We start from the raw sequence: 25943 nt of genomic DNA, 5'->3' as shown, positions 1-25943 counted from the left end.
GCTGTGGTGGAAGAAGGTAGGCAGTGCCCAATGATAACACTTGAGTGAACACCTGAGGGGCCGAGATGAGGCAGAAAAAGAACAGGAAAAATTGGAAGTGTTCTGACTTCACCATGAACTACAGTAAACACTTGAGGGGCGGCAGGATGGATATATCAAAATATATCTAGACTCCAGGGTCCATGACAGACAAAATATGAGACATCTTCATTTTTAATTTGTCTTTCCAGAGTAAGGTATTCAATGAGCTGAGGTGCAATATAGGCCTCAGGCCACCATGTTTCACCAGTACAAGTAGCATGAACACCATCCCTTCCCTCTCTTTGAAGCTATCACCCACTTGATGGCACTTTTGGCCAGGAGAAGGTTGAGGTCTTGCTGCAAGTTTGCAGAATGTGCTGCTGACAGCTGTACTGGCTTGGGAAGAAAATGGGGCAGGGAGGAAATGAAAGACAGGGTTTATAGACCCTTTGAATAATTTACAAGACTCATTTGTCCAATGTGACAGTTCTCTATCTGGGAAGGAAATATCGAGCCCTGCCTCCTACCAACTGAATATGGGTCTGTCAGAGCAAGTTAAAGCAGCTTAACAGCCGCAGAGGCTGGTGTGATCAGATTTAGTCGCCACCATCGCCTGTACCTAAAAACGGCTGGGCCTCCACATGGTACACAAGTTGAGAGGGTTGGCACTGTCTCTACGCTAGTCCCCTGGAATAATCCCTGAACTTCCTGTACTGCTGGGGGAACTACTTGGCAGGAAAGAAAAGTCCAAATGATTCTACTGTGGCTCAACATCCTTAAGTCGTAAAAGCTGTGAATCGGCCTCCTCTCCAAACAATCTAGAGCCATTTAAGGACATGTCTTTAAGGGGTGCTTCGATATCCCCAGAAAATGGACTTGCTCACACCCAGGCAAGTCTTCTAAGCACTACATTGGTGACAGCAGCTCTGTGCACATAGGCTGTGATGTCTACGTTAGCACAAGAGACATAGTTTGCTGCATGCTGGCCATCATGTATTGTTTCAGCCAGTGAGGCCCTGAGGTCTATCCGAGACAGCTAGCAAGATCTCTCTGGCCTTGTCCCATAGAGAATAGAAGTGTTTGCGTAGAAGGTACATTGGGTTCAAGGACCTCAAGAATAAACTTGCAGAAGAGATCATTCCCTTTCTAAAAGGCATCAATAAGTTTCAACGCTCTATCCAGACGATTGGTTGGAAAGGCATTAGCAGAGACTTTGCTTGTCGATATCTGCAACACCAGGTTTTCAGGCACAGGATGCCTTGTCAAAAAACTAAGATCACCGGGGGAGGTCAGAGTTGCCTGGCCACTGGTTGACTCACAGTAGTGCCTGTTAGACCTGTCAGCCCTTTGGGTGGTCCCTCCTCATCATTATTTATTTTGTCCCACTTTTGCCTCAAACCCTGTTAGTATTTTTCCTTTTTGGGAACCACCAGACTTTTTAGTGTTGATGCAGGGTCAGGGAGCCATTTTCCCTACCCCTGGAACTTCTGTCTGAGGGCCTGAAACACAAAATGGTGGCCACCCATTGTCACCTGAGACATAGCTGGAACCTACTAGTACCTTCCAGAACATTCTAGAACCCTGTGACAGTGTGAGGCAGGTTTAGAATGTTGGGAAGCCAGCTCAGAGTTGGCAGTTGGAGTTGGCAGTTGGCACCTGACTGGTGAAGGGAGAGCAGCACAACACTGAAGGAGGAAGGAGTGAGGCAGCAGGGGTGGAAACTTGTGCCTGGAGTGGGGTCCAGAAACCCACCCTTGATACTAGTCCCTACTGACTGAGCCCAGCCTGGAGCCCTGTGTGGGATAAAGTCAAGAAGAACCAACTCAAGGACCTGAACAGCCAGAACAGGCCTTGGAAGTAAAGAACAGCAAGTTCCTGACCTGTCTATTGGTATCTTCCTGGAGTCCGACGCCGAGAAGCCTAGAGACCTGGGGCCGGAGGTGAAGAAGCGGCGCTGACTGGAAAGCAGACGTCGTACCCGGAGCCGCCAGAGGTCGAGAGAGGGCGCCGACGGAGGTCTTGGAGACACCAGAGGTCGAGGAGGAAGTCACCTGAGGTCGAGTGTGCGGCGTCGACGGGGGAGTGAAGTCCGCCCTCCGGAGTCGCCGGAGACCGAGGTGAATCGTGCCGGAGGTCGGGAGTGGAGATCGCACTCCGGAGTCGTCGGAACCTGAGGAAAGGAGCACCGGAGGTCGGGAGTGGAGATCGCACTCCGGAGTCGCCGGAACCTGAAGGGAAGAGCACCGGAGGTCGGGAGTGGAGGTCGCACTCCGGAGACACCCGGAAGTAGGGAGATCGTGTCCCTGTGACGCCGGAGACCGACATCGAATCGAGGCTGCCCAGTGACATCGAGCCGAGGCCGCCCGCCGACATCGATCCGGAACCACCTCACGGCGTCGACAGGAACTGACATCGAGCCGAGGCCGTCCGCCGACATCGACCCGGAACCGCCTCACGGCGTCGACAAGAACTGACATCGAGCCGAGGCCGGCTAGCGACATCGAACCGGAACCGCCTCACGGCGTCGACACGACTCCGGTGGAGTCGGAAGTTCATAAAGAGGGCAGTAAGTGGAATAGAGGGCGCCTAAGGCCCTGTGGAGCCCTAAGAGACCATCCTAGGGGCTAGAGAGGTGTTAGGACCAGCCTGGGAGTGCCAGGGGTGGACTGAGACTGATACAGTGACCTGTGTGAGGGGTTGTGTAGTTTGGGAGAGCCAGATTCCTAGATTACCCTTGATCTACCTCAGTTTTAGCCTCAGCCTTATCCAAGCTAGGTGAGACACCCTCAGGCCATCCACATAACCACAAGCTGTGATTGGGCCAAATCAACCCATAGTACCTCACAAATGCGACCTGATTTGAAAGTGTACTGATGGCTTATATTTATTGAGAGTATTGTATTCTTTGTATTTATCCTATTTATTGTCTCACAGTATTTATTGTCTGACAGTATTTATTGTCTCACAGTATTTATTCCCTCACAGTATTTATTTGCCTATGTATTTTATGCACATCTATTTATTCATTGATTATTTATGATCTGAGCTTATTTATTTGACCTACTCTTTTTACAGAAGAAGCTTTGTGTACTGTAAGTGTGTTATTATTTATTTAACCTGCAACTAAGAGAAAACAAGATAAACACAGATATATTTTCATAAATTTTTACGGTGTAGTGTCGTTTTTGGAACGGATGCACGCATGGTTATTGTGAGGGTGTGACGTACGCTTAACACGGTGCCTGACCCCCGACCGCTCGAGCCAAGCTACCCCTTGTGTTGGGAAAAACCGGGTGACTGCTAACCCGGTTGCCCGGGGTTTTCTAACATAATTGGTGTTCAGCGGTGGGATAGAGCTGTGCTTGCGTCCACTCGACAATAACTGTGGGTAGTCCATAGGCCTACACCGGGAGTTTTCTCAAAGCGGACTTCCTAATTCTGAGTTTTGTTTTTTCCAAATTTACTCTGGTGGTGGGAGGAGGTATTACAAAAGGTACCCCCCTGCATAGCTTCTGTAAACACCTGTCTTCTATTCTGAGTGGGCAAAATGGAGTTTGTGTTGGAAGATTTGGAAACTTACACTGTGGCCCAACTCAGAGAGTTTTGTCAGCGAGAGGGGGTGTATTGTCCCCCGGGTGCCAAGAAGGCTGAACTCCAGACCAGCTTGAGGGCTTGGGGGGAGGCACGACGGGAAAGTAAGGCTGAGCAGGAGGACAGGGATGGAGAGCCTGTTAGCGAGGGGGCTGGGTTGTACCAACCTGAGGTGGGGAACCTGTTAGCGGGGCCCAGAACACTTTCCAGGAAGGGCAGCACTGTCTCTAGCGGTGGCTTATCAGAAGTAGAATTAACTGACCGGAGGGAGAAAAGACAGCTCACATGGAAGTTGGCGGAGCTGGAGAAAGAGAAGGAGGGACAGAGGATGGCTCACGAGTTGAGGCTGAGGGGAATAGATCTCCAGATCCTACAAGTCGGGGCACACACTGTTCCTAATGGTGGCAGCAAAGACAAAGAAATCACCAGGGAACCCAAACCCTATCTGCCAAAAGACATAGTAGCTAGCTATAGTGCAGGGGATGATATTGCCAAGTGGCTAGCGGCCTATGAGGTCTCTTTAAGGGCCCATGGGGTGCCAGAGAAGTACTGGGGAGGGGGATTGTACAAATACATGCCTCCAGCTGGTAGGGATGCATTATTGGCCCTAGAGCAGGATGAGCAGACCCACTACCCCACCATGAAAGTGGCGCTCGTAAGAAAGTTTGGACTAACACCCGAGAAGTACAGACAGAAGTTCCGGGGTAGCCACAAACTGGGCACACAGAATTGGGTGGATTTCCTGGACTATGCAAAGAAGGCATTAGAGGGTTGGATTCAGGGCAGTGAGGTGAGGGACTACGAGGGGTTGTTTGATTTAATGTTGAAGGAACACCTGCTCGAAAAATGTTTCCCTGAACTGCGTCAACACCTGGTGGATAGCAAGCTGACCAATCCCCGGAAGCTTGCTGAGGAGGCGGACATTTGGGCTAGTACCCGGGTGTCCACAAGGGGGACTGGAGGGGATACTCAAAAGGCCGGACAGGGCGCCCCCCAGAAGAAAGAGGGAGGGGAAAAGAAAAAGGAGTTCTCTAAAGGCCCCCAAAATAACTTCCAAGGAAAGGGAACAGGATTCACCCCTAGGGCTAACCCACCCAGAAACCCTAATCCTGGCCAGAGTCAGCAGCCAAGGGTTGTCCATTGCTTCGAGTGCGGTGGCGTCGGACACTATAAGGGAGATGCGAAGTGCCCGAAAAGACCACCCCCTCCCATTGGAGGAAAGGCCCCCGGAGTAGCTAGTGTAGTGCTCGGGGAGGAGATGCCCTTAACTAAGGGAAGGGAGTGGGCGGGTGTCACTTTAGTGTCCCTGGGAGAACGGGAGATGGTTCCTAAGATCCAGGTGCCCGCAAATACCGTAAAGTATGGGCAGTGGGTCACCATCAACGGCCAAAGAGGGGAGGCTCTGAGAGACACGGGAGCCAGTATGACTATGGTGCGTAGCCAACTGGTGTCTCCAGAGCAGGTAATTCCCGATGTACTCCACCCAGCCGCGATGGCTGACGGCAGAACCGGCCACTATCCGGTGGCCGAGGTTCCATTTGAATGGGAAGGGGTTGCAGGTTCACTTCGAGTTGCCGTAAGCCCTGCCGTGCCAGTCGATTGTCTGCTGGGGAATGATATGGAGCACAATGCTTGGAAGGAGGTGGAATACCGGACTCATGCTGAGATGCTGGGTACACCTGACTGGGCCTGTGTTAGCACAGGGTCCGCGACTACCCGGAGAGGGAGTTTGTTTCGACTGGAGCCTGGAACAAAGGCACAGCCGGCTGCCGCCCAAGGGAAGAACCGAGGACAGGAGGAGCCTGCCTCGGCATCCGCGCCCCGTGTGACGGATAGGCCACCGGAGGTGGTGGACCAGGAGTCCGCGGTGGGGGATGTTACCAAACTGGAGGACCTACCCATCCCGGCCGAGTGGCACGTGGAGGGAGGGCCGACCAGGGAGGAATTCTGCAAGGGCCAGAGGGAGTGCCCTACCCTTGAGGGACTGAGGCGACAGGCCGAAGCCCAGGCAGCAGGGAACGTTGAGGGGAACTACAACCTTTACTGGGAGGATGGCCTCCTCTACAGTGAACCCAAGGCACCCCTACATGGATCGTCACGAGCCTTAGTAGTCCCTCAACGTTACCGAGCCTTCCTACTGGAATTGGCTCACGAGATCCCCTTGGCAGGACACCTGGGGCAAGACAAGACCTTCGCCCGTCTGGTCCCACACTTTTATTGGCCTCAAATGAAAGTGTCGTCCGACACCTACTGCCGGACATGTGTGTCTTGCCAAGCCAGTGGGAAAACAGGGGTGAAGCTGAAAGCTCCCCTGGAACCACTTCCTGTCGTTAGCACCCCCTTTGAAAGGGTGGGCATCGACATTGTGGGTCCATTAGATCTGCCTACTACAGCTGGTCACAGGTTTATCCTGGTTCTGGTGGATCATGCCACACAGTACCCAGAGGCTATACCTCTAAGGACCATTACAGCACCTGTTGTGGCTAGGGCCCTGATGGGAATCTTTACCCGAGTGGGTTTTCCCAAGGAAGTTGTGTCCGACAGGGGGACCAACTTCATGTCAGCATACATGCGGGCCATGTGGAAGGAGTGTAGAGTGACCTACCGGTTCACAACTCCTTACCACCCCCAGACCAATGGTCTGGTGGAGAGGTTTAACAAAACCTTGAAAGGCATGATTAGAAGTCTGCCTGAAAGCCTGCGGAGGAAATGGGACGTCCTCCTACCCTGTCTATTGTTTTCCTACAGGGAAGTGCCACAGAAGGGAGTGGGCTTCAGCCCCTTCGAGCTTTTGTATGGGCACCCTGTGCGTGGACCTCTCAGCCTGGTGAGAGACGGATGGGAAAGAACTCCCAGAAAGGTTCCCCAGGACGTGGTGAGCTACATGCTGGCCTTCCGAAGCCAAATGGCTAAGTTGTGGAAGCAAGCTTCTGACAACTTGGAGGCCAGCCAAGCAGTAATGAAGGCGTGGTATGACCACAACGCTCACCCGGTGGAATTGGAGCCTGGCCAGAAGGTGTGGGTGATCGAACCAGGAGAGCTTAGCGCCCTCCAGGATCTCTGGTCAGGACCCTTTGAGGTATTGGAGAAGAAGGGTAAGGCTACCTACTTGGTGGATCTTAAGACCCCTCGTCAGCCCCTACGGGTGCTGCATGCCAACCGCCTCAAACCCCACCACGAGAGGCCCGAAGTCATTTTGATGATGGTGACTGACGGAGCAGAGGACGTGGAAAGCGAGCCTCTCCCCGATTTGTTTGCGTCTCAAGAGAAGGATGGGTCGGTGGAGGGAGTGATTCTCTCCCCATCTCTAACTCCTGAACAGCAGGAGGACTGCCGCCAGGTCCTGGGACAGTACTCTTCGTTGTTCTCCCTTGTTCCGGGTAGGACTCACCTGTGCGTCCATGATGTGGACACAGGAGACAGCCCACCTGTGAAGTCCAAGATCTACCGGATGTCAGACAAGGTGAAGGCCAGCATTCACAGTGAAGTCACTAAGATGCTGGAGCTAGGAGTGATCGAACCTTCCAGCAGCCCCTGGTCCAGTCCGGTGGTGCTAGTACCAAAAGCCGCACCACCGGGTGCCCAACCAGAACTGAGGTTCTGTGTGGACTACCGGGGACTGAACTCAGTAACCAAGACTGATGCTCATCCGATCCCAAGGGCGGATGAATTGATTGACCGGCTGGGAGCTGCCCAATATCTAAGTACCTTTGACCTTACTTCTGGGTACTGGCAGATCTCTCTGACTGACGGAGCTAGGGAAAGGTCAGACTTCTCCACGCCCAAAGGCCACTACCAGTTCTGTGTGATGCCCTTTGGGCTCAAGAACGCACCTGCCACGTTTCAGCGTCTGGTGAACCAGATCCTCACTGGAATGGAGAGTTTCTCTGCTGCTTATCTGGATGACATAGCCGTCTTCAGTAACAGCTGGGAGGATCACTTGCGTCACCTGCAAGCTGTTCTCCAGGCCCTGAGACAAGCTGGTTTAACGATCAAGGCCAGCAAGTGCCAGATCGGGCAGGGGTCGGTAGTGTACCTTGGACACTTGGTGGGTAGGGGAGCGGTGCAACCCCTCCAGGCGAAGATCGAGGCCATCATGGCCTGGGAACCCCCCAAGACTCAGACTGAGGTCCGAGCTTTTCTGGGCCTCACCGGATATTACCGCCGCTTCGTGAAGGGATACGGTACCATTGTGGCCCCCCTCACTGAGCTTACGTCCAAGAAACAACCTCGACGGGTAGTCTGGACGGAGGCTTGTCAGCAGGCCTTTGTAAAACTGAAGCAAGCCATGTGCGAGGCCCCGGTCCTACGGGCCCCAGACTTTTCCAAGGAGTTCATTGTCCAGACGGATGCATCGGAACATGGCATTGGGGCAGTGTTATCGCAACTCAATGAAGAGGGTCTGGATCAACCCGTGGTCTTCCTATCCCGGAGACTACTTCCCAGGGAACAGAAGTGGAGTGCAATAGAGCGTGAAGCCTTTGCAGTGGTATGGGCTCTGAAGAAGCTGCGGCCATACCTGTTTGGCACGCACTTCCTAGTTCAGACCGACCACAGACCCCTTCGTTGGCTGATGCAGATGAAGGGGGAGAATCCCAAGTTGCTAAGGTGGTCTATCTCCCTACAGGGAATGGACTTTCAGGTGGAACATCGGCCTGGAGTGGACCACGCCAATGCAGACGGTCTCTCAAGATATTTCCGCCTTAGTGATGAGAACTCCCAAGGGGTTGGGTAGCTCTCCCCACTTTCAGCTGGGGGGGACGCGTGTTAGACCTGTCAGCCCTTTGGGTGGTCCCTCCTCATCATTATTTATTTTGTCCCACTTTTGCCTCAAACCCTGTTAGTATTTTTCCTTTTTGGGAACCACCAGACTTTTTAGTGTTGATGCAGGGTCAGGGAGCCATTGTCCCTACCCCTGGAACTCCTGTCTGAGGGCCTGAAACACAAAATGGTGGCCACCCATTGTCACCTGAGACATAGCTGGAACCTACTAGTACCTTCCAGAACATTCTAGAACCCTGTGACAGTGTGAGGCAGGTTTAGAATGTTGGGAAGCCAGCTCAGAGTTGGCAGTTGGAGTTGGCAGTTGGCACCTGACTGGTGAAGGGAGAGCAGCACAACACTGAAGGAGGAAGGAGTGAGGCAGCAGGGGTGGAAACTTGTGCCTGGAGTGGGGTTCAGAAACCCACCCTTGATACTAGTCCCTACTGACTGAGCCCAGCCTGGAGCCCTGTGTGGGATAAAGTCAAGAAGAACCAACTCAAGGACCTGAACAGCCAGAACAGGCCTTGGAAGTAAAGAACAGCAAGTTCCTGACCTGTCTATTGGTATCTTCCTGGAGTCCGACGCCGAGAAGCCTAGAGACCTGGGGCCGGAGGTGAAGAAGCGACGCTGACTGGAAAGCAGACGTCATACCCGGAGCCGCCAGAGGTCGAGAGAGGGCGCCGACGGAGGTCGTGGAGACACCAGAGGTCGAGGAGGAAGTCACCTGAGGTCGAGTGTGCGGCGTCGACGGGGGAGTGAAGTCCGCCCTCCGGAGTCGCCGGAGACCGAGGTGAATCGTGCCGGAGGTCGGGAGTGGAGATCGCACTCCGGAGTCGCCGGAACCTGAGGAAAGGAGCACCGGAGGTCGGGAGTGGAGATCGCACTCCGGAGTCGCCGGAACCTGAAGGGAAGAGCACCGGAGGTCGGGAGTGGAGGTCGCACTCCGGAGACACCCGGAAGTAGGGAGATCGTGTCCCTGTGACGCCGGAGACCGACATCGAATCGAGGCTGCCCAGCGACATCGAGCCGAGGCCGCCCGCCGACATCGATCCGGAACCACCTCACGGCGTCGACAGGAACTGACATCGAGCCGAGGCCGTCCGCCGACATCGACCCGGAACCGCCTCACGGCGTCGACAAGAACTGACATCGAGCCGAGGCCGGCTAGCGACATCGAACCGGAACCGCCTCACGGCGTCGACACGACTCCGGTGGAGTCGGAAGTTCATAAAGAGGGCAGTAAGTGGAATAGAGGGCGCCTAAGGCCCTATGGAGCCCTAAGAGACCATCCTAGGGGCTAGAGAGGTGTTAGGACCAGCCTGGGAGTGCCAGGGGTGGACTGAGACTGATACAGTGACCTGTGTGAGGGGTTGTGTAGTTTGGGAGAGCCAGATTCCTAGATTACCCTTGATCTACCTCAGTTTTAGCCTCAGCCTTATCCAAGCTAGGTGAGACACCCTCAGGCCATCCACATAACCACAAGCTGTGATTGGGCCAAATCAACCCATAGTACCTCACAAATGCGACCTGATTTGAAAGTGTACCGATGGCTTATATTTATTGAGAGTATTGTATTCTTTGTATTTATCCTATTTATTGTCTCACAGTATTTATTGTCTCACAGTATTTATTGTCTCACAGTATTTATTCCCTCACAGTATTTATTTGCCTATGTATTTTATGCACATCTATTTATTCATTGATTATTTATGATCTGAGCTTATTTATTTGACCTACTCTTTTTACAGAAGAAGCTTTGTGTACTGTAAGTGTGTTATTATTTATTTAACCTGCAACTAAGAGAAAACAAGATAAACACAGATATATTTTCCTAAATTTTTACGGTGTAGTGTCGTTTTTGGAACGGATGCACGCATGGTTATTGTGAGGGTGTGACGTACGCTTAACACGGTGCCTGACCCCCGACCGCTCGAGCCAAGCTACCCCTTGTGTTGGGAAAAACCGGGTGACTGCTAACCCGGTTGCCCGGGGTTTTCTAACAGTGCCCGAGCATGGCTTGGAACAAATGGCCATGATAGTGTCTCTAAGGGCCCCTTTAAATGGTTGTACTATCGGACTTCAGAAGCCATACTGCCAAATTCAGCAATATTCCATTTGAATGTTGGGTCCACCTGTGAAGTCTGGTGAGAAGGTTTGATTTGTATGGCAACCACCTGTGAGGTGTGATTGTTATCTACAGAAGGTCTAGGTACTACTATTGCCTCGGCCATTCTGATGCTATCATAATCATCTTCGATTGAATTCTGCGTAATTTCAACGGCACCGCTAGAATTGGTAAAGCCGGTGAAAAAGTTTATAGCGATCTCCTTGACTAATTTATTAAAATGGCATTCCCCACTGATCCTAGTTATGGACATCTGGGCAAAAAAGTCTTTGCATTTGTTTTTGAACTGTCACAAGACGATCGATAGAGCTCCCATTGTGTGAAAACGTTTTTTATAGTTACCTCATCTAGGACCCATTTACAGTTTTCCTCGTAAAACAGAATGAGGAAAATGCTTGTTGACTATGTGTGGCCAGAATGTACACAGCTTCAAGGGTCAGACCTCTGGCTACTTGCTCAAAGCCAAATCTTTGCACCTCCCTTGAGAGTGTGCTTAACCTTGTGCCTCCATGCTTGTTTAGATATGCATCACAGTTGTGTTGGCCGTCTGAATTAAGCTGTTGTTTGTCTCCAGGGATGGGAGTAAAATTTTGAGTGCTAGATGGACAGCTTGTCGCTCCAGGTAGCTTATATGGTTAGAGATTTCCTTCTCTGTTCATTGACTTTGGACTGATAGATGTTCCAAACGTACTCCCCATCCTGTAAGCGGTGCATCTTTCACAATCGTTAGTAACGGTGTTTCCTGTTGAAACAGCACTCTCTGTACAAGATTCTTCTGTCTGCACCACAATACAATATTGCTTTGCTGGTGGAGTTATTTGAGGCTGCCTTCTTTATGCCACAAAAAGGGCACTACATAAAGAGTGAAGGAAGTTTGGTACAGAAAACAGGGTTACTTGCTAAATGGTTGCTAGGGACATGGAGTAAATCTGTAAAGATCTGGTTTCTGTGGAATGTTTCTCTTAAGAACAGAGGTGTGAAACCCTTCAGGTGTTCTGGGAACCTTCTACCATGGAAAAAAGAACGGATTCTGGGACGCAACTGCCAGTACAGTGCATCATGGGAAATTGAAAATCCTGGAGCCTTAAAGGAACAACAGTGTACTTTCACAAAATAATCTCATCAAGCTGTGTTTTACCCCTCAATGTTAGACAACGTTTTGGCTCGTTAAATTTCTGATGCTTCAATTTAATTTTTCAATCGGCTCTTTTAAATAATCTACATTTCAGAACAATCTTGCCTTGAAAAATCTTGCCTTGAATAGGCTTCTGAATGGCGCTGCTCACCATGTGGACATTAGCACCCTTTGTACAATACTCTATGGACATATATTCGATATGAAGAGTTCTGAGGTCCAACCACGCAGCAGGGAGGTATTATAAAATGTATGACTATCAATGAAAATCCTATGATGCAGAAGAAATGGTTACAAGAATTTACTTTGATACCTGTGTTGGGATTTTATGTTTTGAATCTAGTCATTTCTGAGCTGATATTTGTGACCGAGGCCTAGAGCAAAATACTGAAGGGTGATCCATTACTGAAACCTACATACTATGCAATTGGTGATATTGTTTGGAAGAAACTAACCTTAAACTAAGCCAGAGGGAACTGGTTTAGAGGATGGAAGCAGACTTAATGTCTCCATAGATTTAAATATGACAGAGTGCACATATCTGTATGTACCAGCTCTAGCTGAACCTCTGATAGAGGCGAGCCATTTCTTTCTCACTTGAAGATTAAATGGTGCATACAAGCTTGCAAGATTAAACTCTGCAGTGCTTACACTGTCACATAACCCTGCAAATGACTTACCTAGGACATCTATGTGAAAGGCACCGTATTTTCTGGTAATGTAATGCAGTTCGTTCAGTACGTTTATGCAAGAATTCTGAGTGCTAGAAGCAAATCTCACCCCCAAACAACAAAGAACGTTGCAGTGAGTTCATCAAAGGCATTTTGCGTTACCAAGCACAAAACCAACATTTATATCAGATATTGACATTTTATTGGCAGGGAATGATTACATTTTGTTTCAGAAATGTTATCTTAAAGTAGGATTTCCGAAATGTGTGAAAGAGACTACTTTGTTCTACCAACACAACAAAAGAATACTATTCCAATGACTTCAATTTTCTAAAAATAAAAAAAAGATACTGGCTAACAAAGCTACCCCACTCTGAGATTTTACCTCCTTCTTCAGGGTCTTCATGTGATGAGTGCTGCCTTTGCAGTATGCTTCCAGAATAAGCCCAAAACGCACTGCAACAGCAGGGACATGCATTTCAGACCTGCAGAGAAAGAAGACCATGAGTTTTATGTCAACACAGCCACATAGATGGAAAGCTAGAAAATAATTTGTCAGTGTCTCCTTAAAAGAAACACAATGAACTAGTAGTTATTTACTGCATCTGAGCCTCTCAATAACATTCCAAAAGTTAGATCCCTCTTTACACCCATGGAATATTTAGAAGATGTGGATAAAGCCATCCATCTCATCACTGCATGAAAAAGCATGATACAACCAGAAACAGCATTGTGGTTATAAGGTTGTTCAATAGTAAGAGATAGAGAGCCTTCCCCTGAAAAAGCACATTTTAATCAAGAACATTTGGACTCGTTTTAATTGTTTTTATTTTTACCAGTACTGAGCAACTTGCAGTGGAGCCTGTCAATGATGACGGAGTTGCTGAACCCCTGTTAGAAGCCCTCATTTTCTTTCGCCAAACTTTAATTGTTGATCGAGCTCCAATTCAGGAGCGGGGACACGCCCCCTTAAGTGGGAAGTGGATTTAAACATGGTGATGGCATGTCCACGCAGGTCACACTGAGCATTTGTAGCAATACGTTATTTTACTTGTATTTCGGAGGTGCCTGGCTTCGTGCCTCAGCAGGTGACATATTGGTACTGCCTGTGCATCTGTTTTAATCATTAGATGTTTTCTTGTTCACTTAACTGTTTTTGCTTCTGCCAGTACTCAGCGACTCGCAGCGGATGCTGGACCCCTATTAGAATCCAGCATTTTCTTTCGCCAATCTTTAATTTTTGATCGGGCTCTTATTCTGGAGCGGGGACACGTCCCCTTTAGGGGGCAGTATATTTAAACACGGTGATGGTGCATCTGCGCCGATGGTGCGCCAAAGGCAAGCCCGTCTACACATATCCATGCTCAGACCGCACTCAGTGCCAGCCCCCTTGCCGGTGGGATACCAGACTCCAAGACGCACATACCCTACTCAAAGTATGAACATCTGGACCTTAAATCCTTTAGCCATAAAAGCCCGGCCCCCACCTTCAACCCGTTCGGCATAACTTCCCCCTAAGAGTGTCTCAGCTGTCATCTCTCGCTTTCTTACGACTGTGATAAAGCCATAAACGCCCCCCTTCATCTGACACCCCTATCTCTTACCCACCGGTCCATTTCAGCTCATGTGGTCCGATCATTCCGCCATTCTTTTTGATCTGAACCTTCCCAAGGTTTCGGTCGCTGTGAATTTGACTGTGCATTGTTCAAAGCAATGGCTATAGCATTCTATTGAGGGAAACCAACTAGAGGAACTTCTCACTAACAGCAGGCCTCCACTAGCTAACAACCCGAAGTCGGCCACTGCTGATTACCATGCCTAGATTCAGTCCGCAATTAACGCTCTAGCTATTCTTTTTTTTTTTAAAGTTTTTATTGAACAATAATTCGATTACAAGCACGGGCCTACAACCACCAGGGCCGGCCGCTAAGTACAGAATGAAATATACATTTATCAAAGCTGCAGTCGGTTCCCGGGGGTCGGCCCCGTAGTGAGTCCGGATAGTTCTAGAGGCACAGGAGACTTAGATCAAACAAACACAGAAAACTAAAAGAAAAACAGAAGGCGAGGCATAAAGACAAACGGCGCAGGTCAGGCTTCCTCAGGGGAACTCCCGGTCAGACCATTAAGCAGCACACGAAAGGAAGAGGTACCGGGAGGCTGGGGACGGGGGGGGGGGCCAAGGGAACTGAACGTCCATATGTAGTCATTCCAAAAGGTGCCCGGAACCGTCAAGGGTCAGGGGGACATGGCGATATCGGTGTCCACCCGGGGGGGCGTACAGATACCCCCGCGATAAGCATTCCATTGCCCCCAGATTCTGCCCCATGCCCCCGGCTTACCACGGGCAACATACACAGTCTTCTCCCTGAACATACACCAGTCCATATTCTCCTTCCATACTGACACGGTGGGCGGCCGCTGGGCACCCCAAAGCTGCGCTATATCTCTCTTGGCAATCATGTTCCCCAGGGCCGCCCACCGAGTCTGAGCCGCGCTATAATCATTGGGCTCCCACACATTCAGGACACAGCGACGCACCTCCGGCAGCAGCACAACCCCAGTGACCTGTCCCATAACCGTATGTACCCGGCGCCAGTAGTCCGCCACCTCGCGGCACTCCCACAGGATATGGAGAAAGGTGGCACTGAGCCCACAACCCCGCTTACAGAGCCCATCGTCGGAATATCCCATCGAGACCAAGCGAGGACCCGTCACATACACCCGGTGAAGAATCTTAAGCTGTACCAACCGGAGACGGGCTGGAATGGCGACCTCTTTGGGGGACGACAGTGCAGACTGCCAGTCCTCGTCGTCCAATTCCACCCCATCCCCCGTCCAAGCCTCCCGAAGGCGCACCAAGAGGTCAGCCCGATGATTAATCAGTTTCTTATAAATTAAAGAAATAGTGCTGTCCGGGACATGTCCGTCAAGTATGCGGTCCTCGAGGGGCGAGGAAACCGGGATCGTGGTCCCCTCTCGAAAGACCGAGAGAAGGGCGTGTCGAACCTGGGCATAGCGGAAGAACTCCCTGTCCGTAAGCTCATATTCGGCCTGAAGGGCCGCGAAAGTCTTAACCGCGCCCTTATGCCACAGGTCTCCCACTTTGCTGATACCAATCGTGTCCCACTGGTCAAACCCCTTCGTAGTCCAGAGGCTCCCCAGGCGATCGGAGGCAAACAAAGGCGTAGCACATGTCAGTCGCTCACCCCAGCCCGTGGCCGCAGTGGCGGCCCTCCAGGTCCGCACTGCAATCTTAGTAGGACCCGTAAGGGTCCGGCCAGCCGAGCGGGAGTACAGCGCCCTGTTATAGTCCCCGCCGGGAAGCAGGAACTTGTCCATCTCATACGCCGGGTTCAGGCCAGGCGCATACGTGGCATGGTTGATGGCCGAAAGCTGCGCGGCCCAATAATACCTGCGAATGTCGGGAAGCGCGATGCCCCCGTCATACCAGGGGAGAGTAAGCTTAGCAAGAGCAATACGCGCCCGCCCGTCCCACACCAGTCTCCTCTGCAGGCTCTCTACCTCCCGAAAGTAGGCCACTGGGATGACATCGAAGGAATTCTGGAGTGCATAGAGGAACCTGGGAAGGGACATCATTTTGAACAGCGCGGCCCGACCCAGCGGGGACAGGGGCAGCCTGCACCACCGGGCCGTATCCTCTCGCAATCGCCGAAGCGGACGCAGGAGATTCAGCTCATAGCGAGCCACCGGGTCCAGCGAAACGTATATCCCCAGGTACTTAAAGCCGCTCAGTGATACCTGGATCGGAAGCCGAGGCGGTAGGAGTGGAGGACCACCGGAGATCGGATAGACGCAGGATTTAGACCAATTGATCGTGAGACCCGAATTATTCCCAAAGGAAGTCAGAACGTCAAAGAGGACGTTGAGCGACTGCCGCGGTGAGGTGAGATATAGGAGAATATCGTCCGCATACAGCGAAACCCGATCTTCAAAGCCCGGGGCCCACCGGATCCCTCGAAGCGAGGGCTCCCAGCGGAGCCAAGCCGCGAGTGGCTCCAGGGCGAGAGCGAAGAGCAAAGGGGACAACGGGCATCCCTGCCTCGTGCCCCTGCCGAGGGCAAAGGGCCGAGAGACCCGCCCGTTCACCACCACCTGAGCCATGGGTCCCGTGTACAGAAGCTTCACCCAGCCAATAAATCCTTCTCCAAAGCCAAATTTAGCCAAGACAGCCCAGAGGAATGGCCACTCGATGGTGTCAAAAGCCATCGTGGCATCCAAAGAAACCAGCACGGCCGGTTCGGAGAGGAGCTCCGCCCTGGCAAGGGCGCCATGAAGACGCCGCAAGTTAAGAGCGGTGTTACGATGCGGGATGAATCCGCATTGGTCCGGATGAATCAGATCGCACACGACGCTCAACAGACGATTGGCAAGGACTTTCGCCAGGATCTTAGGCTCCGCATTTAGCAGTGAAATGGGCCGGTAAGAAGTACAGCGATCTCGCGGCTTGTCCTCCTTGGGGATAACGACTATCGTGGCCAAACGCTGATCGGCCGGGAGGGAACCCGCCGCCAGAGACTCACGGAACATGCGACTGAGGAAGGGCGCAAGCTTGTCAGGGCGCAATTTATATAGCTCAATGGGCAGACCGTTGGGACCCATAGCCTTGCCCGAGCGAAGGGAGCGGATCGCGGTCGCTATTTCATCCACCGACAAGGGGGCGTCCAGCCGCTCACGGTCCTCAACGGACAGGCAGGGCAAGGCGATATCCCTCAGTAGAAGGCGAGAGTCGTCCTCATCCCTGTCAGTCACTGGGGAGTACACAGCCCGGAGGTGGTCGGCAAAACATTCCACAATCTCGTCAGGCTCCGTCACACACACACCATCCGCAGCACGCAACTCCGGGACCACACGATTCACTCTCTCCTTCCTGTCCAGCCACGCGATCAACTTTCCCGCCTTGTCCCCGGCATCGTACAGTCGACCCTGCTGCTCCCTATACATAGTTTTGGCCGCGTCAGTGACCAGGGACCTATATTCAAACTGTTTCAGGCTGAGGGCATGGAGCCCGTCCGGAGTAACATTCGCCTCCAAGGCCGACTCCAGCCCCAAGATGTCAGTCTCCAGCCTCTCCACTGCCTCACTCTTGACCCTCTTAGCCACCACTATCTGGGAAAGGGCGTGTCCGCGGATCACGGTTTTAAAGGCTTCCCACAGGGACATTGCAGAAGACACCGACCCCTCGTTATCCAGGAAGTATTGGTCCATAGCCTTAACCAGGCTGTCACGAGTCGTAGGGTCTCGCAGGAACCATGGGTTAATGGGAGCGATCCGCCCTGCAGACCGCGGCCCGGTGTCAAAAACAAGCCACAGCGGAGAATGGTCGGAGATACCCCGCGCCAGGTGCCTGACCTCTCGAATCCGACCAGTCTGCGCCGCGGGCATAAGGAAGTAGTCTAACCTAGAGAGACTCCCATGCGCCCCCGAGTGAAAGGTGAATTGACATTGGGTCGGATGCATTAATCTCCAACTATCCACCAGGCCGAAGGTCTCCAGCATCCCACCCAGCCATGCCTGGGCAGCGGGGAGGGTCCTTGGTGGGTGACGATCCAGTTCACCCGAAACCACGGAATTAAAGTCCCCGCCCATGAGCAGGAGGCTGTCCGGAAGGTCAAGCAGCATTCGACCCAAGTCAGTGAAGGTGGAGTTCTGGAGGCCCGGGGGGACGTAAACTGAAACCAGGGCAAGGGGCTGCCCCTCCCACCTCCCAATCAAACACACATAGCGCCCTCTGTCATCCGAGACTATCCTAGTGATCTCCACCGGAAGTGAGGTTCGCAGCAGAATGCCCACCCCCCTGGAACCAGTTGTGAAACCAGAATGGGCCACGAGGCGGTATCCCCCCCTATTCATTGCATGACAAACATTGCCAACCAGATGCGTCTCCTGGAGAAACACCACATCAGGAGTCAAACGACGCAAATATTGCAGTACTACACCCCGCTTGATACGGTCCCCCAACCCATTGACGTTCCATGACATAAGCCTCAACCCGTCCCCCCCCATCCCCCCCAATAGATCAAGGGTCCCCCAGCCTGCAGCACAGTTCCCAAATGTGGACAAAAATCAGTACCTCGCCCTGTAAACAAAAACACACAGCAAAACAAACCCTCCTCCCCCCCAACCCCACCCCAGGACCAACTCCCCCCACCCTGCACCCCTGCGGGCCAAAAAACCCCCCCAACTTGCAGTGTGCCTGTCGCCCCACTAACCCCATTCTACGAAAAGAACCCAGAGGAGGTAAGGGACCCGTCCCCGCCCGCCCCCCTCACTGGTCCTGGTAAAACACAATATGCAAATGAAATAAGACCCGACTGTACAGTGCAAAAAGGCAAAATCAAGGACCAAAAGTCATTCTAAAGGGGACCCATCACCTGCGGTGCCCGCAGAGGGTCCGGGACGGCCACCTCCGTCCGGCAGAGAGTCCAGCCAGTCACTTGCAGCCACAGGAGAGTCAAAAAAGGCTGTCCGATCCCCATGTTCCACTCGGAGTTTTGCAGGGTAGAGCATCGAATACTTTAGGCCCAGCTCACGGAGACGACGCTTCACCCCTTGGAATCCCATCCGTTGTTTCTGGACCAGTTGCGTGAAGTCCGGGTAAAAATTGATGGTCGAGTTCTCATGACGAACCGGGCCGTGGGTCCGTGAGGCCTGCAGAATAGCGTCGCGGTCCCTGTAGTAGAACAGTTTGGCCACGATAGGCCTCGGGGGGGCCCCCGGCCGTGGCCGACCGCCCGGAACTCGATGAGCCCGCTCCACGGCAAAGAACTTACTTAGGCCAGCCGAGGACAACTGTTTTAGGATAAGTTCCTCGACCACGAGGTCAACCGGGCGGCCGTCAGAGGACTCCGGTACACCTATGACGCGGATGTTGTTGCGTCGGGCCCGTCCCTCGAAGTCCTCAAGCCGCCGGGCCATATGGTCGTTAACCACCCTGATGTCTCCAAGCGCGGCCCGCAGATCCGACACATCCGCACCGAGGGTGGAGGTCCGTGCGTCGAGAGCCTGGACCTTCTCGTTAGTTTTGGAGAGGTCGGCCCGGATCAGGGTGACATCGATCGCGACAGTGTCAATCTTACGGGCCAGGGCCTCATATTGCGTCGCGATGGTTTCCCTGATGCCATCAATGGCGCCCATAATGTCCTGCAAGGATAGTTCCGTAGTGGCGGTCGCGCCTCCTTCCGCAGTATCCGAGGGGAGGCCAGCAGCGCCAGAGGGCCCCCTGCCCTGGGTGTAGCGGTCCATGTTATTGCTCTGGACTGCCCCCCCGCGGAGGGAAGCCTTGGTCTTGCGGCCCTCGGGACCCCCTTTGCCCCCCATGTGAACACGGTCACCCGAGGGGACCTCCAATCAAGAGGTGTAAGGCACCAGCAAGAAGACCACAAAATGTCGGTATAGGGGGTCCGAGGCGATAGGCGCTCTAGTGGCAGATGAAAGAAAACCTCATGCAGAGGCCCAGGAAGCACCTCTCCACCCCGAGCGCACCTCCCTGCCGGTCTCCTGAAGTGCAAAACCGAAACCGAAAGTGGTGGATCGGCAGCTGGCACCGCGCTGAAGCCGCTGTTGTTCAATTGCAGCCCGGTCCCTCGGGTCACCTTCACCCCGGTCACCTCCGTCGGGTGGGTCCCAAAAGTTCCGACGACGACAACTCAGGATTCCCAGGTCCGATTTGAGTTCTGAAAAGAGATATACGCTCAGCTGGTCTTTATCTCCCAGATTCCATAAGCCACGTCAGGATATTCTCAGGATAAATTCCGAGGAGCAGAGAGGGTCCGGGGAGCCCTGTGCTCACGCGACCATCTTGGATGCGCGCTAGGCTCCTCCTCCGCTCTAGCTATTCTTAAAGATGGACGGAGCAGGAGGGATAGCTCCTCAGAGCCATAGTTTTCTGAGAACTTCTGTCATGAAAAATTGCTATGCTGTAGGTAGGAATGCCGCTGGGGGTGCAACTATGACAAGGTAGAGAAGGTTGTCTATAAAAGAGGATTGCTAAATATAAAAATATATATATTTTCTGCCAAATCGGCATAGTTTATTGATAAAATAAACAATGCGAACAACTGCCCTAAAGAACTTTTTGCCACCTTACGAAAACTCTCTATACCCCCTGAGAAAAAGAATGCAGCTATTGATCGAACTGTCTGCAACATTCCAGCCTCTTTTTTCCAACAGAAAGTGCACAATATCTATCATGCCTTCTCAGTTAATGAGAAAATTGTAGCTCAGCCTACGCCCCTAGCATCCTCAATAGTAAGAGTCAGTGTCACCCTTCCGGCTCTCCTCCTAGCCAGACCGCCCATCTTAACTACTTTCTTCCTCCCACCACGGAGCAGGTGGTCAAAATCCTCATGACAACTAAATCTAGTTCTTCTACTGACTCTTGCCCTACTAACACCATAGGTCTAGCCCCAGAAATCATAGGTTCCCACCTGTCCGAGGTCTTCAATCTTATTTTTCAGACAGGAGGTTTTCCCAACCCTTTGGAAAAAAGCTTCCATTTTACCCCCCTTATAGAAAGCAAACTTGGACACATCTAACCCTGGCAGTTATCGACCCATCATCCGTTAGACTTTACCTACCAAGATTATTGAAAAGATCCTCAATCATGAACTCACCTGCTTTGCTAGAGGATTCCCAGTATGGCTTTAGGTCCGAGCATAGTACTGAGCTGCCACTCATGAATGCAACTGAGGAAATCAGAGGTACAGTGGATAGAGGCGGTAATGCTGCACAGATCCTGCTGGTCCTCTCAGTGGCATTCAACACTGATGACCACCGTCGGCTGATCAGCTGTCTTCAGGATCTAGGGGTTGGTGGTTCTGCTTTATCTCTTATCAAATCTTTTCTATCTGATCGAGAGCAAGTAGTGGAAATTAGCAACTCTGTTTCGGCTCCTTTCCAGCCCCCTTGTGTGGTGCCTCAGGGCTCCTCCCTTAGCCCTTCTCTTTTTAACCTTTACAGCACCCCTCTGGCACAACTCATTAAATCCTTTGGGTTTGCCATGGTGTCATACGCAGATGACACCCAGATTATCGTCTCTGCATCAAGCAACTCTCAGGACACCGCATCCAGGTTTTACCAGAGCATGCAACAGATCAGCAAATGGATGCTTCAAAACTGTCTCCGGCTTAGCTCGGGAAAGACCAAGGTATTGCTCTTCGGATACAAGGTCTCCTTCTGGACACCCAGTTGGTGGCCCCATGAACTGGGTAATCTACCCACCCCAGCCTTAAAAGCCATGTGCAGGCTGGACTACTGCAACACCCTCTTCATTGGTCTGCTAAATGGGATCTTGGCCAGACTCCAGGTTCTGCAAAATGCAGCTGCCGGATTATTGTTGAAAATTCCAATGTAGCAGTCCGCTAGACTATCGCTTGCTCATCTTTACTGGTTACCTATGCAGTCAAGGATCAATTTTAAAGCCCTAAGTATTGCCTTTAGGGCTCTGGATAGGGTGGGTCCTGAGGACTTTAAACACAGGTTCTCCTGGTACATTCCCCAAAGACAACTTCAATCCTCTTTTGCCAACCTTGTTGAGGTCTCTAAGTACTGGCGAGAGAGTTGGGCTAGCAGGAGCTTTGTCTCCGCAACCTCCAGACTGTGGAACTCCCTGCCTTCTCACCGAAGACCTGCCTTAGATTTGATGGTGTTTAGGAAAGTACTCAAAACCTGTCTCTTTAGTCAGTAACAGAGCTTGTTCCAATTCCATTGCCTTCCGGGTTCTTTTCTCCCAGTGTGTGTAGCGCCTAGATGCCTCAAAGGCATTACTTGCGCTCTACAAATATACTTCATATCATATCGCACATGAGCAGCCATTGTAGTTTCTAATATTTGTGATGGTTCACTTCTGTTTTCTTCTTCCACACAATGTTTGCTATTTGGATTAATTTTAATACTTTTTCCAAAGACTAAGATCCTTGTTTTATCTCTGCATATATGTCATAATAAATAATTCACTTTGCTGTTTTGTTTTTCCCTTGTGCAGAAGGATTGTTTTTTAGATTCACTTTCCAGTTAGTTTCATGCAAACGAGGTTGCCATGCAAAATACTCTAGCAAGTTCAATCCTTGCACACGATTTTGTGTCAAGAGTCCTTTTCCGTTTGCTCTCTAAACACAGAGATTACATTAGGCCCCTTGTCATTTGCAACTTCAACAGGAGGTTTAATTGTTCTGAATCATTTTCCTGCTTTTCTCCTCTGCAAATACATTTTCACCTAAAGGACAGACTCTCATGGTTGGTCCGAGTGACATGCACTTTGCTCCTGTAACACAAGTTTTGGTGTGAGGATTTGCCACCAGCACATGAGGTTTGCTGTTAGCATTCTGTTCTTGATCGATCTTCGCACATATCTCTAGCCCTCTGAAATTCCCTTGCGGTTTCCGGTTCACTGATTATGACCTTACCTGAGGTGCCAGAAGAAGAAATGCCCGATTTTCCGATTGCCCAAAGCCCTCTGCAGCAGGAACCTGGTCAAATCGCAGTCCAGGTAGGATTCGTACTTGAGCACTTGTACAAGCTGCAGAAGATACTGGCAGAGGTCTTCATCACTGCAGAGAGGTGAGGGTAATGAATGAGTGAGTCAGACAGAACAGCTATGATAGAAGGGTGAAACCAAAGACTAGGAAAAGGGGTTGGAGCGATGTGTTTGGATGAGAGTAACCAAAAAAGAGAGACCAGAAAAATGACAGAAAAACTTAAAAAGGACCTTCTTTGGACTGCAGTACTTAGTCCGTACTCTTCCTCCTTTGTAAATAGTGTCAGCAGGAAGAACAATAAATGCTTATTTAAAAAGAATGCTCTAACTTTAAAGGTTTGGAGCTATCCATATACAAGCATTCCTCCATGTCAGTGAGACCTGTTCGTTCTCCATGTCCTTGCACCCTGTCTCCTTCGACCATTTTGTCAACTATTACAACACTCAGTCACAACATGTTTTATATCATGCCAGCTTTCAACATAGCACATGCTGCAGGGGTGGTTGGGGGACAGTAAGGAATAGGAGAATCATAATCACTAGGATGTAATTTTTTCTGTATTATGTAGTAGTTCTCTTTCTCTATCCCAACCCGTTCAGAACATGATTTTTCACAGAAAGTATGGACCCGGTCAAACTTTAAGCCAAAATCTGCACTGAACTTTCTGAATGAAATCTGCAGCTTAAATGGAAGAAGCATTCAGAGAGAAATCTGTGCAAATGTGTGTACCGTGGCCCACATTGCCATATTACAAATACCCACCAAGGGGACATATCTACGGGACGCCACCAATGCTGAATTTGTTCAGATAGAATGCACACAATTCTCTGAGGCGCCAATATCATTTTGTAATATTTTGAAAACAAGAGATTTTAACCATCTTGCCATAGAGGCTTTAGAAGTTGTGTGCTTAGTGAACGGACACCATATGTTATACACAGATCATCATAAACCCTAAAGGGCTTTATGCTTTCCAGGCTGAATATCAGAGCTCCGGAGAACACCTACATTTTATAGTGTTCCTCCATCACAGAATCATGCATTTGAGACTGAAAAATAGAAAGCATAATCACTAGTGGAAACTTAAGAACCACGGAAGGAACTATGGGCCAGATGTACAACCCTTTTTTGCAGTGGCAAATGGGAGATCGGCCCATTACTATTGCTTTCATATAACTATATAAATCTTTGTGTATTTGAATGTTCTGCATTTGGCATCTGAGAAAGCCTTTGTTAGAAAGCATTGTGTAAAATAAAACCCCAAGCCTTATTCTAAAAAGAGAGTCTTTGCATTTTGTAAAATAAAACCCTTTTCTAAAGGTGTTGTTTGTTTTCTGTTATTTGTCTCCTGCTTCGTCGAGTGTTGAGCCACCGTGTGGAGATTCTGTATTATCTGAAAGGCAATGCAAGACACAGCCCCATTGGGAATCGCAAACAGTGTCTGAGACACTGTTGTACATTCACTTTAAAGAGTCGCAAATTGCGAGTCAGAATTCGGCGCAATTTCTAAAGTGAATGGTTGTACATCTGGCCCTATATGAGGAACAACAATGTCCTTGGTGAGGACAATGTAAGGCTCTTCATATGAGAAATCTGCCCACAAAATGGTTTGCACATAAGCTAGGCCAGCACACGATTCAAATACGACTTTGGAGATGGATCCCAGATGAAGAGATGAAGAAGAACAGGGTAATCAAAATAAGGCTTCCCTGCATCAGTTCTGAAAACAAAGACTCCAGAGGTGGCAGATTATTTAGTAAAACTGAAATGGCTGTCAAGTAACAGTTATACAAGCGATTTAAAACCCTGTTTCAACCTAACAGGAATTAAACATCAAAATTGCACTAAGGATCATTGGGGTCATAAAGATATCAAGGCATACCATGGTCTTCCAACTATTAGGCGTGATATTACCCAAATGGGACAAAACTGCCCAATGCAAGGATACTTGGCTCTTGGAAAAAAGGAAAGGAAATGATTAATGGATAGGGATTGTTGTATTCTAAAGAAAAGAGGAATGTATGAGAACAGAAGGTGTATGAACAAGCTCAAGAAAGTTCGGAAGCCGTGGATTAGGTACACTGATCTTGAACGATTTTAAGAGAGGGGTAACCTGTGGGGGAAGGGGTGCTGCTGTCTCCGTTGTGTTTTATATCATCCTGTTCATAAATATTTGCACCATATTCTACCACTGAGCACGAAAGTCACTTTAGCACACATCACTATATGCTTCACCTTGTCTTGACAGCCGTATTCTCTAACCTCCAAGTATATAAATGCTTTAATTTGTATAAAAGACAAGAATATTCATTTTTTCGTGTCTGTGTTCCTTACAATTTGTTCCATAAGTCTGCAGATATAATTTGTTTTCTAAATAATATACAAAATAAATAATCCCCCCTTTTAAGAAATAGTGCACATGCCCGACAGAACCATTGTTTTTGTTTGTATATCCATACCCAGGTTCTGAGGGACACAGGGTCACCCCGTTGTTCTTTATCTCCATCAGGAAGTGACAGCTCTTTTGGACAAAGGGGTCATAGAGAGAGTGCAGGCGTCAGAAGTAGGTTGCGATTGCTATTCCCTGCTACTTTCTGGTGCCCAAGAAGGACAGATGCCTTTGTCCTATCCTAGAACTGCACCCTCTCCATTTCTTTCTCAAGAAGGAGAGGTTCAAAATTCTCACACTCGTTGAAGTCTTGTGTGCCCAGGACCGGGGAGACTGGATCGTGACACTGGACTTGCAGGACGCATATTTCCACATTTCCATCCTGCCAGCCCACAGGCATTACCTGGAGTTCACAGTGGGTGACGAGCATTTCAGTTATCTGTGCTCCCTTTTGGCCTCACCAGCGCCCCTCGGGTGTTCACCAAGGTGATAGCGGTGGTTGCAGCTCATCGGTAGAGATCATGGGGTGTTAGTCTTCCCCTACCTCGACAACTGGCTGTTGAAGGAGGACTCGCCCCAGGCTGTCATCACCCACCTGCAGACTACGGCAAACTTCCTGCATTCGCTGGGGTTCACTATCAAAGTACCGAAGTCATACTTTACTCCCTTCCCAGATGCTTCCTTTCATCTAGGCTGTTCCGGAGATGGAGCAGTTTGTGCTTATCCTCCTGAACAGAGAGCCTAGGAA

At 50.5% G+C, this 25943-nt stretch overlaps 1 protein-coding gene across 7 annotated transcripts in view; it reads right to left on the bottom strand.

Annotated features, from left to right (window-relative positions):
- The window catches only part of PIK3CD (phosphatidylinositol-4,5-bisphosphate 3-kinase catalytic subunit delta), a 671014-nt gene that overhangs the window by 217499 nt on the left and 427572 nt on the right, over positions 1-25943 (bottom strand). For 6 of the 7 annotated variants that reach the window (XM_085609767.1, XM_085609774.1, XM_085609769.1 and 3 more), the window contains 2 exons: positions 22735-22878; positions 12693-12792 (listed from right to left, as the gene is read on the bottom strand). In XM_085609767.1, coding sequence (XP_085465893.1) covers positions 12693-12792; positions 22735-22878 — 244 coding nt within the window. The remainder of the gene's footprint in view (positions 1-12692; positions 12793-22734; positions 22879-25943) is intronic. The other variant, XM_085609777.1, reaches the window with a different exon arrangement.

The sequence above is a fragment of the Triturus cristatus genome, chromosome 1_2 (assembly GCF_964204655.1).
Source record: "Triturus cristatus chromosome 1_2, aTriCri1.1, whole genome shotgun sequence".
NCBI lineage: Eukaryota > Metazoa > Chordata > Amphibia > Caudata > Salamandridae > Triturus > Triturus cristatus.
Note: the sequence above shows the minus strand (reverse complement) of the source record. Positions and strands in the feature narration are given on the sequence as shown.